Below are 15,665 nucleotides of genomic sequence, written 5' to 3' on the forward strand. Positions count from 1 at the left end.
CATTTCTTTAGGGGGCTGCACAGTCCTCCATGTGCCCGTCAGAGGTAGCCTGACTGCCATTAGGTACCGAGATGAGATCCTCAGACCCCTTGTGAGACCATATGCTGGTGCGGTTGGCCCTGGGTTCCTCCTAATGCACGACAATGCTTGACCTCATGTGGCTGGAGTGTGTCAGCAGTTCCTGCAAGACGAAGGCATTGATGCTATGGACTGGCCCGCCCATTCCCCAGAGCTGAATCCAATTGAGCACATCTGGGACATCATGTCTCGCTCCATCCACCAACGCCACATTGCACCACAGATTGTCCAGGAGTTGGGGAATGCTTTAGTCTAGGTGTGGGAGGAGATCCCTCAGGAGACCATCTGCCACCTCATCAGGAGCATGCCCAGGTGTTGTAGGGAGGGCAGACAGGCATGTGGAGGCCACACACACTACTGAGCCTCATTTTGACTTGTTTAAGGACATTATATCAAAGTTGGATCAGCCTGTAGTGTTTTTTTCCACTTTAATTTTGAGTGTAACTCCAAATCCAGACCTCCATGGGTTGCTAAATTTGATTTCCATTGATAATTTTTTTTTTAAACAAGTTTTATTAATTTTTTCAAAACACACAAATCATCATTATCCATTACATGTTTAAACCTTTTTCCATTATAAATTTAACAAGTCAGACAAACTATAATTCTATTTTAAACCATTTCCATATAAACATACAAAAACCTCTTATCCAATTTCTCTTTACTTCTCTTTACTCTTATTCCATTTCATTATTATTATTTCATCTTTTTCTTTCTGACTTAGTTACCATTATTCTCATTCTATATTTCTGCAAGGTTTTATTAATTCTCCCTCAAAAAAAACCATATACACACAACACACAAAACATAAAAAAGATCTTTTTGGAAAGCAACTTGGACCCAGGTATCTCTCTCTTCATGGACTTCAATTATATTCATGCTCATCTTACCTATCATTACTTATTTTATTTACCGTTCTAACTCTTCTATATTAACTTCTCCACATATTTCACTCTTCTTAATTCTATCTTAATTAATCATCTTAATTTGAGTCATTATATTTGTATCTTTTGTCCATTCTTTATTGTCCCTTTGTCTCGTTCCTTTTTTTTTAAAAAAAGTTTCTCCTGAAATCACTAATCAGAGTATGATGCCTTTCTATCTCCCCCCTAAATTAATCAAATAAACCTTTAAAATAGCACCCAATACCCAATCCGATTTTGCTTGGTACATTCTATCTAAATAGTACATCCAGAATAATTAAATACATAGTTAAACAATAGATCTGAATATTAAAAACAAATACTATAATAGAAATTTTATAATAACATCAATGCCATAATCTTATTAAACTCTTTAATTAAAACTCAATATTCTGAACCTCCCCTCATATTATTAAATTCTAAAACCAATCATTATTAAACATTTCTTCTATTTCTAATACAATACTACAATATCATCTTATGTACCTTGCAAAATCTTTTGAAGAAATTATACTTTATCCTTTATCCCTAAAAAAGATTCCTTTTTTCCCATTTAATTTCAAAACTTTGTAGCTTTTCTCCACCTTTTCCCTTCCTTTCTTCTCCCAACAAACCTTTCTACCCCCCCTTCTTCTAGCCTCTGCCTTACTGGCTTCCCTTCTCTGTCGTGCTCCTTTTCCCTTTTGTTTACTATCATTATATTGATTTTGCACCTTATTTTTCCCTTTCTTAAGTGTTTTTTAAATCTTAAGTCCTTAGTTTCTCTTCCTTTCCCTCTTACTTCTTTCTTGGTCGATTTCTGAGATTTATTAAAAATGGCTTCCTTTCCTTCTTCTTCTTCTGCTGTTTTCATCTGTTGTAATGTTTGTTGATAGTTAATAAGCGCCATTTCTAAAAAAAGGAAGGCTTCTTTCAAACCAGCTTTACCATTTTTTTTTGCTTGTTCATAATCTTTTCTCAGTTCCTCAATAGAAGGAGCCATTATAAATCTTTTCTTTTCTTTTCCCCTTCTTTCTTCTTACAACAACCAAAATATTCCAAAGAAAAAATAAAACAGTCCCAAAGTTATCAATCAGTCCAAACCAAGGCAGAGTTCTCACTTTCTCCTTCTGGGGTAGTATCAATCAGAGACAAAGAAAGTCCAAATCTGTTTCTTAAAGTCTTATTGCAATATATTTTAGTCTTCAAATCCTTAAGGCATCTCCTCCAACAATCTTAGCATACAAATATTTTTTTTTTAGTCCTCTCTCTTCCCACTCATCGCTTAAAGCCAGTTTTCACCTAAAAAAATAGGTTTCTTAATATTCACTTATTTATTCCGTAGGAAAAGAGGGTAAGCTTTCCTTTCAGCACCATCAAACTGCCGCTTTTTTCCTCTTCTAGAAGGTATCATTCAGAAAGTCATACTTTTCAGGAATTTTGTTAAATATGTCTTAGAGTCCTAGGAACCAAGAAAAACTTTCTCCTTTCAAAAACTTTCTCCACTTCCTCCTGCGCATTCTTACCCGGCTGCCAGCTTCTTTGTGGCGGCCATTACGGACCGCCGCTGCACCGTCCTGGGAAAAGGGGGTTCTGCCGGCCGGGGAGGGGGTCTGCAACACCCCCAAACCCTTCTCCGGATCCCCCTACCTTCAGCTGCCCCTGCAGGGCAGCCTAGCTCCGCACCCGTCCGGATCGGAGCCCCAAAAGCGGCTAGCGCAGCAGGGATCGCGCAGCTTCGCGAATCCCTGCCGCTCGCGAAGCCGACAAACCGGAAGTCCTCCATTGATAATTTTTGTGTGATTTTGTTGTCAGCACATTCAACTATGTAATGAACAAAGTATTTAATAAGAATATTTCATTCAGATCTAGGATGTCTTATTTTTGTGTTCCCTTTATTTTTTTGAGCAGTGTAGTTTTGTAACTGATCTTGTAAAATGGCAGTCTTTCTTATTTGGAAGTGATACTGGATATAAGCCTTTTAAATTCAGTCATATATGAAAGATGTCAGTCAAGTGAAGGACTTGACATTAGATTTTATATCCTTTTTAAATGATGTTGATCCTTTAATTTTGAAATATATTTTATTGAAATGATTTTTTTGCAAGATGCTTGCAAATTTCTATTTCTTACTTTATATCAGAAACATGCTTCAAATATGTTCAAATTTACAGCCGAGTCACATATGATACTCAATCCAAGAAAATACGTGTAGCCTACTGGGTTAAAATGTTCTTGTATGAATCTGTTCCTTCATAAGCAGTACACCTAGTTTACATTCTTTGTTTAGCCCCACATGTTGTGATGTTCTATGGTAAAAGCTAAAGGTTCCTTCAGATCAATCTAAACTTCTCGTAATTCCTGGACATGTTCAGATAGAAATTTTGGAGAAACACTACCGAGCTGGTTTGCTGGTGCTTTCTGGGGTGTTTTTTCAACTTCACAGTCTAGCCTGTAGCACAGGATTCTCTGATGGTCTTCTGTCAAAATATTAACAAACCTTGATTAGCTTTGGAGCCCAGATAGGATCAGCCAGATGCTGCAACCTGTTTAGGCCATTATTATATAACATTTTTACTTTCAAAAAGGACTAGTTTCATCACCATATTCTTTATTATTAGGCTGTTTATACATGGTAAGGTTTTGCCTTCCTTCTATGTCTTGAACTCAATTTTCATCTTATGCTAAGTTTTGTAATCTGATTGTCCACCCTTAGAAATCACTTTTATGTCCTTCCATATTATCTTATAGAGTCCTGCTTCACAACATTATAGAGTAGTTTCCTACTTCGTGCATAGTTTTATGAAGTTGGCAGTATTTGTCTGGGATCCAATCTTTCTTCCAAATAGCTTTGTAATTAAAAAAGTAAAGCTGTTGTTATTTGCAACAAAAGAAGGAAAGCACTATTGTACATAAAGGGACAAAGACACTGGAGTAAGGCATTAACATTTTCAACAAAAAGAGATATTATTGCAGATATACCTTTGGAAAAGAAGGTTGATTTATGGAAGAGGTATCTGTCATACATATGTAAAATTAGCAAGACAAATTAGTGTGCTTTATAAGGAGCACCAGAAATAATTAGCATAAAATACTATATTTAAACTGATACACTGTTTTCTATTCTGCTTATAGTGCCTTTGCCCGGTTTCCTAATGCAGTTGTTGTGCATTATTTCTGCTCCAAAGATGTTGGTTCAATGGATACCTGAAAGCATTGCCACGCATTACATGAACTAGGTGGCCATGATGTTCATATGGAAAGAGAAAGAACATTTGTTAAGCAGTTTGATTTCTCTAAAGAAACTTCTGAGGCATGTTGCTTGCAAACAGCTTGAGCCCTCCATTGCTTCACTGGATGATTTCTAATTTGTCCAGTGTGGACTGAACAACAACAAAAAAACAGGTTTAAACTATTGTTAGATACACTTAGCGGCAGGTTTACCTCATACTACTTCAGTTTGAGGAAGAATGCAAATTAAATATGTAATGGGTTGCTGTTACACTCCAGATTTATAAGAATTCCTAGTAAAGGAAAACTGATGCTGAATATTAATGACAAGAGCAAATAGCATTTTGGGTACAAGTCCTCATTCAGATCCAAGGTGAGAAAAAAATCTTTTATTTTATCAGTGTTGTATTAAAATCTACTTTCATCAGCTATTTGGAGGCAGGTACTACCAAAAAGGCTGTACTTAGATTTTCTTTCCTTCTGATATTGGAAATAAGTAGGTACTGATAAGAAAACTTTGTATCTGAAGAGATTATCAGCAGTAATAGTTCCAAAGGAACTAATCTCATACAATATGATCAGAATTGGTATTTTTAGTTTAATTTTTTTGAAAATACAAATGGGCTTACTATTTGCACTGTGTTTTGTCACTAACATTATGAGCGTAATGAAAACGGCAACAGTTTTTGAAGGAAAACTAGCACTTGCACTTTTACAGAAAAGAGAAAAAAGTGGTCTTTTGAGATTTTTAAGAGGGCATGTTTTCATATTGCTGGAACATCTGATCTTTGTTTAAAAACAACATTGTAATGAAATATTTAAGCCTTTTGTGCACTTCCTCCTTCTGGTAGAGCAGAGGCTTATTTAATGTTAGTATTTTGAGTTTCTTACACCTGTTCAAATTGGTGCTCTTTGGTTGCTTGATGTACCTAAGTCACTTTTTTATGTTGGAAGAAACTGCTTACTGTTACATACTGGAATTTAAATCTTTGTTGTAAAGGGGATAAGGATGTGAGTATTCACATAAAAATAAACCTGGGAGCTAAATGAGGAATTACTTCAACTTAGTTTGGTGTTGTTTTACTTTATTGTATTTTGTAAATTTGATAATGCAATTGAGGCACATGATTCATTTACTGAGCTGGCCTAAAATGTAAAGATGGCCCAAGAAAAGTTGGTTAAGGTTTTCTTTTTGTGTTTGAATTTCAGTTATAATATATGCTTGTTATAGTTAGAAATGAACAAGGAGAAATTTAGAACATAATACACTTCAAAAACAGCTTGGTATTTTGTAATTGTTTTCCTGATAACCTTTATTATATTTCCAGTGGAGTATATTCCAGAGAGTATATCTCTTTCTTCAGTTAATTGCATATTGCTGCAGGTTTTATGATTCATTCATTTGTAAAATTAAGTACCATTTCAATGGGTGTATGTGTGGAACGAAGTAATTCTCTTCTTCACATGGAAGAAATACGAAGCGATTGGATTTTGCTCATTTATATTCAAAAACCTTTATAAAGTAGGGCAGATAATTTTCCTCAGAGATTAAATGAAATATGTAACGGACAAAGGACAATTATTGCAAAACCAATTATGAGCTTTGCTGACCATTCTGAAACACTTTAAAATGTGTTTGCTCCCAAGAAAGTAGGGAGCCCCTGAAGCTTCTGGTAAGTATTTAGCTTTTCCTTCACAGCAAAGTTTTTATGTGCCTTGGTTCAGCTTCCTGTATTGTTGGAGGAGATGCTGCTTGTGTTTTTATTGCCTGTTGTATAAAAATATGTGACTCACTAATTGTACAGCAGGCTCCTTTAAAGCAATAAAATATAACATTTTGAGAAATTGGCACTGCCATCTGTTTTTCCCTGTATTTCCTTTTGAAATCAGTGGTGGGCATAAGTACTGTCCAAGAGTTTAGCGTGAAATAAGTATTGTGCTGATAGTGAAGTTCTAAAAAGTTCTGTTCAGGAATCTCTCCCTCCCTCTCTCTCTCGTCTCTTTTCAAATCTGAAACTGCTGTACAAGTTTATGAAGTTCAGTTTAACTTTATTTGCTTTCATTTATGAAGTTCAGTTTAATTTTGCCTTCATTTATGAAGCTCAGTTTAACTTGTAAATAAAGTTTTGTTCAATTTGATCTCAACTCCTGATAGCGTCATTGAAATGCCTGGCCTTTGTTCTCTAGATGAATACAGAAGTGATTTGCAGCTGTTGCCTTTTGGGATGGTTTTCACCTGCTCAGTCTAATTTATAGCCCTTTAGCAAACTGAATATTGTTATACAATATATATTGTATATATTGTTATTGTAACCTTTAGCAAACTGAATATTGTTATACAGATAGACATACACAAAAGCTCTCCTTTCCAATTATTAACCAGACCTCATTCTGAACCCAGATAAGGGTAGCTATTTAGTTTGTATTATCTATATTTTTAAGCATGGTTTTATTATCTTTTTAAAAAGATGCTGTTGATCTTGAAAATAAATCCTTAAAGAAACATTCCCTTTATATTTCTAAACCATTTTATCATAATATAGAAGAGAGGAAGAAAATAGCATTCTAGGCAGCCTATTGATCAAGTGTAGGGGTGTCAAACTCGCGGCCCACGGGCCAGATGCGTCACATGCTGGCCACTCCCCCACCCAGTTTAGCAAAGGGGGGAAAAGTCCGGATATGTCACGTGATGCTGCCATGACGACATGAGTTTAACATCCCTGATCTAGTGGATTTGATAATTCACAGAGAAATGGGCTGAGTTCTTCAGGAAAAATACTATGATTTCTGTTTTCATGTTCAGAGCATTTAATGTGCATAAATATAGTAAATACATCATTTCTCACTGTACTGACATTGTGTTTTATATATAATATTTAAAAAATGAAAACCAGGCTCTGATTTTAGAGACTGGACATATGTAGAAAGTAAAATCAATGAGCCACTGTGAAACTACTAGGATATACATATTGGACCCGGTCTATTCACACCCTGTAATAAAGTGAGCAAGTGGGGGCTTTTCTTCACTTGAAAAACGAGATCTCATTTTATTAATCATTTTGCTTTAGGATCACTTTATTTTCTTTCAGGTTTCCCCTCCTTCCCTTTGGAATATGAGAAGCATCTCAGTTTCTATTTACAATTGTGTTAAAAAAAAACACCAGCTGATTTATGTTTCCCAATCACTTCCCTAAACTGACAAGTCTTCAGATTATGATGATTCATTTAGTAACCATTTGAAGTTATGATTGTATTGAAATAGGTGACTTAAGACTAGTCCTCTTCGATGGGAATGCATGTGGGCAAAGGATTTAAAATTTACATTAAATTATAATTTAAAAGAATGTTTTTGTAAAATGATTAATCATTGTTATTTAACACCTGATAAATCATCAAAGATGTATGCTAAAAATGTAAAAGGAATTTTCTACCATCTTTGGTGAATTTGTGACAAAGCAAAGAAACGGGAAAGATTCATATTTTAATACAGAAGATTCTTAAAATGAATATACAAATAAAAGCAGAGACTTTTCTTCTAGACTTAAATGGACAAAGAACTTGAAAAAAAATGGCACTTTGTTGTTACACATGTGGATAACAGTAAGAACGCTTTATGTTTAAAAATGGAAAGGTACATTATTTTCCATAGTGGAAAAGTAGTTGGAAAAACTGCTGGAACTAGTAAAGATGACCAAATTAACATTTTTAATCAAAGAAAAAAATAAATCTAACTTTTGTTTCCATTTGGAAACCGCTTCTGAATTTTGTGCTTGCGATAGAAAAAAATGAAACTGACTTTGGGATTTACTGATTAAACAAGGTTTTCTTGTTATAGCAATGGCTAGTATATACTGAATATGAAAATTAAAAAGTTGAAGCTACGATGTTGTTATGATAACCATTTTGCTGTAGTGAAGAGTTGGAAGTTACTGCTTCCTTCCTCCCCACAGCTTACATTTCTCTTTCCCCTTTTGTCCTTTTCCATTTTCTCACTATTTTCATTTTCATTTGTATTTTATACTGAGATACATTTAATAAAATATTTTTTAAAAGACTGGTCTTCCCACTTATGACCATCACAGCATCCCCGCAGTCACATGATCAAAATTTAAATCAATTCTTGATGTACACCAATATCCAAAGCAGACGCACTGTAATTGTTATGTGACAATAACATCTGTTAGTGGTTCAGCTGTTCCAGTTTTTTTCTGTTTAGTGGAGAAATAGATGCTTAGAAAGTAGCTTCGGAATAAACAACTTCTTTGCAATTAATGCTCTTGCTGAAACTATCACACAGTCAAGACTGACTACTGAGTGGCTATATATATACCAAAATAACTTGGTGGTTTCAGAAGCCATAGACACCAGTCAAGAGTATCAAAACAATTTTTTTCTTTGATTTCCTTGGTATGCTTATAAATGACCTTTTTTCTCCCAATCTAACAGGTGGTTGAAAACTGAAGTATGCTGTGCACTATATAGTAGTATAATTTTGTGGTTTACAAAAGCAATATTAATAAGTTCACATCACACGCTATTAGATTCATATATCACGCTGTGCCAGGGTTTGATTGTTGTGGTTTAGCTTTGATTACCTTGTGTGAACTTGGCCATTGTAATTTAAATAATGCTTTATAATTTACTGAATTATGGTAACCCAGCCAATTGTATTTTGTTCAATAAACTAGTTAACAAATTACAATTTAATATGGTATGTGAATCCAGGCACTATTGACTTACCTGATCTCTAAAATTAATTGTACCTGTTATTTAAATATACCAGTGAAATATAGAGTACCTCAAATATCTGGTGAGTTATAAGCAACATTTCACTATTTAAATGTAATTTATAATTATTGAGGTAGTGATTGCTTAAGGCAAATGTTAATTTTAAGTATAACAGAAATAAGCCAATATAAGTATAAATCATTCAATATAGTTGTTAAAATTTTCTTCTTCAAGATGTATTGACTAACTTGGAAAGTCCATCTTGTAATGCATTTGTTATAACTTCAAACTTTATCTAATGTTTAGCAATTGCTCCCTATAAGATGGGGATTCATCTTATTGCACTGACATGGTGAAAGTATTAATATGTACTTCTGTTCCTTTGTTACATGGGAAATTCTTGAGTGAGGTAACAGTATTGTCTTTTGTATTACCGTATTTGCCGCCGTATAAGACGACTGGGCGTATAAGACGAGCCCCCAACATTTCCACTCAAAATATAGAGTTTGTTATATACTCGCCGTATAAGACGACCCCCCACTTGGAGGCATGTTTTTCAGGGCAAAAAAGTCATACGCCGGCAAATACGGTAAGTTGTAACACTTGGGGTATTCTGGATATAATTCTTGATTGACACCCCGCCCCTTTCCCCCAAACTTACAAAGCCACCAAAATGCTTTAGAGAGGCAGCTTCGCCTTTCTCAGGCTGGCACTCAATTCCTCTCCCTTTCTTTGTGACACCGTTGAGCGATCTGCTTTTTTCAGGGGAAAATAAATAAAAATAAAACTGGACGAAAAACAGTCGAGTTGTTTCTTAATATCTTTCCACCTCCCCAACCAATTTGTCTCTAAGGGTGCACCACACTGATTGCGACATTAATTATTTCAGAGAGAGAGGGGGGGAGAAATCTTTGCTTCCTACTGTGGCTTTTTCCTGCGCATCGTTTTTTCCCTTGGCTTTGTGGTTGTTACTTCTTACAGGGAGGGATAATGAAATAACCACGCTGGGAGAAAGCGGAAAGAATGTCTATTTTCCTGCTCACTAACTTTCCAGAAAGCGTCGAGTTCCTACCCCGAGACTTGCCAAAAGTCCAGTTCATTCATTTGCTACCTTTCTCCAATGAGATCCAGATCTGTTTCCACAACGCGCTTAGGATCTTATCTTATTATCTTATTATTATCTTATTAGCCTTGCTCGGTCCGTCCAAGAGAGAAGAAGGCAGATGGTTTTGCGGTCAGGGAGAAAGGAAAAGAGCCTCTCGCTCACGCTGCACACTGCCCCCCCCTCCACCCCAGCAACGCTTAGGAAAACAGTTACACAAGCATCCTTTCCAGAAGTGAATCGGGGAGGAGGATTCGGAGCAAAGGCTGAAACCGGGAAGAGAAAAATTCCCAAAGAAAATCGCACGAGCAGCATCCCATTCCTGGGAGAAAAACAAAAAAACAAAAAACACGAACTCTTCCCGAAGCACAAAAGCAAGGATGGCACTTTCTCAGCTTTGAGCTGCGTCGCTGCTCTCCCACCCCCTCCACTCGTCCCCACGTGCGGCGAAGTTTCTGCCACTGGGGGGGGGGTGGAGGGGGATGGAAGGAGGTGAGGGATGGGGGCAAAGCCTGGAGCCTGCCTGTCCGCTCGCACGAGCAGAGTGGTTGGGTGGGTGGGTGGGGGAGGAGGAGGAAGAGAGACTCCGGCTGGACTTGAAGGGGCTTCGCAAGTTGCGGAGCTCCGCCCCCGTCACTCTTGCACCGAGTGACAACAACGTATTTGCCGGCGTATAAGACGACCTTTGTTATATACTCGCCGTATAAGACGACCCCCCCACTTGGAAGCATGTTTTTCAGGGCAAAAAAGTCATCTTATACGCCGGCAAATACGGTACTTTGTATTTGCATTACTTTGCATAGATTTTAGTTCTGAAATTATATGACGGCCTCAATGGCAAATATTTTTACGGATAAGGGACATAAGTAATGTTCTTACTTGATTTAACGAGGTGCAAAGAATGAAAGTCAGGATTCAAAACAAATATATTGAACAGTTTCATACGGAAAGTAGAGAACGGTTTGTGTACAAAAACAGTACTGTCTCTGTAGGACTTGTATACTGCACGAGTCAAAAAGAGGGCTGTGAAAATATTTACAGACCCCTCACAACCTGGACATAAATTTTTTCAACTCCTTCCCTCAAAACAATGCTATAAAGTACTGCATGCCAGAATAACTAGACACAACAGTTTTTTGCTGAAAGCCATCACTCTGCTAAACAAATAATTCCCTCAACACTGTTGAACTATTTACAAAGTCTGAACTACTATTACTGTTAATCTTCTCATCACTCCTTATCACCTATCTCCTCCCACTTGACTGTATGACTGTAACTTTGTCGCTTGTATACTTACGATTTATAATGACTGTTTCCTAGTATGATTTGATTGCTTATTGTACCCTATGATTATCATTAAGTGTCGTATCTTATGATTCTCGACTTTTGACGAATGTATCTTTTCTTTTATGTATACTGAGAGTATTTACACCAAGACAAATTCCTTGTGTGTCCAATCACACTTGGCCAATAAAGTATTCTATTCTATTCTATTCTATTCTATTCTATTCTATTCTATTCTATTCTATTCTATTCTATTCTATTCTATTCTATTCTAGCTTTATCAGCTTCCCCGTTGCATTTGTGAGGAAAAGACACACTCTTCATATTACCATAATAATGTAAAAATGTATATACTTAAAAAATTAAAGTAACCTTTTGCAGTCTCTAGATTTGTATACAAAATTATTATTTTTTATGTAAGCAGCAATTATTGCTGTTATTTAAAAAATACAGTTTGCTCCCCTCCCTTTTTCTGGAACCAAGCCACTAGAGTCACTTTGGATAGTAAGATGGCTGGCATATAAATGAATAAATAAATAAATGAAACCCTGATTAATCTTATTTTTGATGTTTGGATTTTGTTGAATAAATCACTACCCTAACATTTTATTTTGCACAATATGTATTTTATATTTTATAGATGTGCTTTATATTACTATTGCTAGTTTGGAATTTTGCTTAACTACAGGTTTTAAAAATGTTTTGTAAGCCATTCTGAAGAAAAAAAATAAAGTAAAATAATATTTTTGAAGCAAAGAAAAAATCAAGATTAAAAAATATTCCACATCCAGAATAAAAAGGCACTAAATATGTATAATTTATTAGAATGTTTCTATTTTTTTTCTATTTGATGACCACAGATCAGTGAAAGTTTCTGGGGAAAATCTTCATCTATAATTAGGTTTTGCTTTGGTTTAATAGAAAAAACATTATTATGCCAAATCACTTTTCATCTGATATTCAGAACATTTCAGGCTGTGAAGGCTTATATTGGCATTTGGGACCCAATTTGCATTTTTGTAAGATCGGTGTTAACATATTCCAAGCTATCTATGAAGTTATCAACGCTCCATGAGCAGTTCTGTTAGCATGCTGGTCATTTTTCTCAATTCTAATTTGGCATGATTCCTTTATCTCAATTTACTGCATAAAACAATCAGGTTCTTGTACTTTAACCTAGTGATGCCATTGGCTCTCTTGTGTTTGATAATGGAAGATAGCAAATCTGATTTTGGAATAAAAATATTACTTGACCTATTTCCAGGCAGCTTTGTTGAGATCTACTACATAGGTGATAACATTGTTTTTAGTCAAGGTAGTTAAAAATAAAAATTGAAACTTGATGAAAAGTACAGAGAACACATTGAAATCGGCAATTTACCAGGTTTGAGTGGCTGAGAAAAGTTATCTTAAACATTATTATGCCAAATCACTTGTTGCCACTACCATGACCTTTTTAAATCTTTCTTAACCTCAGCAATTTTAAAGACATGGACTTCAACTCTCAGAATTCCCCATGCTCTAGTTATGCTTCTTTAGGAGGAATGCAATGGCTTCAGAACAGGTTGAACTCCATTCCAGAGGTCCACTTACAGCATCTCCATTCTTTTGGATTCAATTCATCTGGCTCACCTTCATACAGCTCATCATTGAGTTGAAACACCTGCTGAAAGAATTGCTCCCTCCTGAGCTCTATGGCTAGGAATACTATATATGAGAAGATATATGACCTGAATCCTTGATATTGAATGGTACCCAGTTACGAAATCTTTTCCGGAGAACTTTCAGAGGAATTGCATATCAGTATCACTGGAGGAAGTTTATTAAAAAAGATAGCTTTGAAAATGACTCAGTCACCGTGTATAATACCCAGTTTCACGAGAATAATGTGAAGCTCTATGTGTCATTTCACATTTCCCTGGAAAATCAAGACAGTGAGTTCACTAAAGAAGTTATTACCAATCCCATTCCTTTTATGAATGGCTGACTGAATCCAATGGTTTTGGGTTTTAAATAGGGACCTCACATTCAGTTCCCAAGATCTTAAGTTAGATATTAGCTATTTATAAGCTGAATAAGAAATTGTTGGGCCCAGGAAGCCTAAGATAGATTCTCTGCATTACCTCAAGAGCATATTCAAACTTTTTACTTTAGTTTTTGGGCAATATTCTTGGAACACATACAGGGGTGACTTTGGTTTCAATTCAATTTGGATTAAAAACAAACATTCTCAAGGATTGGCTATGTGCCAAATATGGTTTTTAATTTCCTGTGGAATAATTCAGAGCTTAGATCTTTTCCCTGTATTATTTAATATCTTTTTGAAATCACTAAGAAAGGTCCTCTGTTGGCTTGGGATGAGGTGAATCTGATGATATTCAATTACACATCATTATCATTATGCTGGGCTGAAGATTCTTTGGGGACTGAACTGATAAGAGGTTGTATAGCAAGAAACAAACTCATCTGAGGTCTGAGCAAGATGGCTCATCCATAAATATTTTGGCACTCCAGAAATTTCATATCTGGTCTTTATTTAAGAAAAGGAGACAAAAAAAAATCTGGACTTTATAAATAAAAACTATTTTTGCACTGCTTTTTAGCAACTTTAGTGAAAGCCAATGCAGGTCCTGCAATACAGGATCCATGAAATGTTATCATGAAGATTAGTGTTAAGTCAATAAACAATTGCTATATTTTGAACCAATCCCAGATTCTGAGAGGTTTTTATCACATGATAAGATTATTAATCACTATAAGGTAAGTAACTTGTAAATTACTTACTCCTGCTTTGACAGCAGGTAAGAAGCTGTGGCCACAAGTTCTGTGTCCAGCTATGGCCATAAGTAGATAAAGAAGGATCAGTGATGGCAATTCATGCCTTGATCACCCTGACTGATGCAACATACTCTATATGTGGTTGCCTTTAAGATGATTTGAATGTGTTATGTCTCACCTGTGCCCACGAGATGAGAATCCAAGTTTCCAAAGGAATATAAACAAACAGACAAGACCAGTAACGACAGGGTTAAATTCCTTTGGCTGGAGAAGTCCTTGGCAGTCTCCCACAAGCTGCCTGCCAAGTCCCACACACAGAATTTGTCGAACCTTCTATCCCAAATTAACAAATTGTCCCGGACGAGAATCCAGAGCTAACACGCCCACTTTTATTCCCTGAGGGGCGTGTCAGTCTCTCATCTCAGTCCCTGATTTGTCCTTTCCTTCTACGTTGGATCTCACGCCTATGCCTGCGTCTTTGCCTCGCATCAAACCAACATTGCTCAGATTGATCCTCATCCAGAGGCTCCACTAAGCTCTCCTGATTATCTGCCGACACATGAGGCACAACCAGGGAGGAAGGTCCTGGGGAGGAAGGCAAATCCTCCTCTTCCTCATGGCTCAAGTCTGTGTCCTCCAGCAAAGCAGGCTCAGACCTCAAGGCCAAATCCTCCTCTTCCTCATTGCTCAAGTCTGTGTCTTCTAACAGAGCAGGCTCAAACCTCCGAGTCACAACATGAATGTATCAATGGATACAGAATTCAGCAACCAGACCTCAAATCGGGAAATCTGCAACTGTGGAACAACAACTATTTTGTGGCCATTATAGCAATAGCAATAGCACTTAGGCTTATAAATTGCTTTATAATGTTTTACAGCCCTCTCTAAGCAGTTTACAGAGTCAGCATATTGCCCCCAACAATTTGGGTCCTCCTTATACTGGTTTCCAGGAGGCTTACAAGCCTAATTCAAAGGGCTACTTATCCCTAGTATAATGTGGTGTCCAATATATCAAGGGCTGCCTTATGTAAGGTAATATCTGTCCTTCCTTATTCAACAGCCTCAAATCCCATTCTGTGAAAGGTAAAAGAATTTGGGGCCAGAAGGCAGGTCTTCTCTAAGGTGGTTCATTCACTTATTAGGAAATATGTTGCCTTTTCTCCAGTTACACTTGTCCAATTCAGTTCTGGTCTTCTGGAAGGCACTGAAAACCATCCCAACAATGAATAATAGCCAACCTTTTAATTACATTCATTCTATATAGGGTGTGTGTGTGTGTGTGTGTTTACTTTTCGGAACAGCCCGGATCAATAGATTCTGTACAATGTCTCTATAATGCACCCATCAATAAATCACCAAAATATATATTTTAGGGTGTATAAATATTTTTTGATGAGGGTTGGGGAATGCTGTGATTTATTGATGGGTGCATTATAGAGCCATTGTACAGAATCTATTGATCCGGGCTGTTCGGAAAAGTAAAATAAAATAAAGACAGACAGACATTCTTATTTGTGTAAGTGCATTCGTGCGTGTACGATATAACACCTCGCAGAACGCCG

At 36.4% G+C, this 15,665-nt stretch overlaps 1 protein-coding gene across 1 annotated transcript in view; it reads left to right on the plus strand.

Moving 5' to 3' along the window:
• The window catches only part of VPS39 (VPS39 subunit of HOPS complex), a 34,043-nt gene extending 27,987 nt beyond the window's left edge, over positions 1-6,056 (plus strand). Inside the window, exon 25 of the mRNA XM_026671032.2 lies at positions 4,116-6,056. Coding sequence (XP_026526817.1) covers positions 4,116-4,191 — 76 coding nt within the window. The 3' untranslated portion in view covers positions 4,192-6,056. The remainder of the gene's footprint in view (positions 1-4,115) is intronic.
• The last annotated feature ends 9,609 nt before the right edge of the window (positions 6,057-15,665 follow it).

Source organism: Notechis scutatus, chromosome 1 (genome assembly GCF_049901735.1).
Source record: "Notechis scutatus isolate UNSWTSFEM ecotype Mainland chromosome 1, rNotScu1.2, whole genome shotgun sequence".
NCBI classification, from domain to species: domain Eukaryota; kingdom Metazoa; phylum Chordata; class Lepidosauria; order Squamata; family Elapidae; genus Notechis; species Notechis scutatus.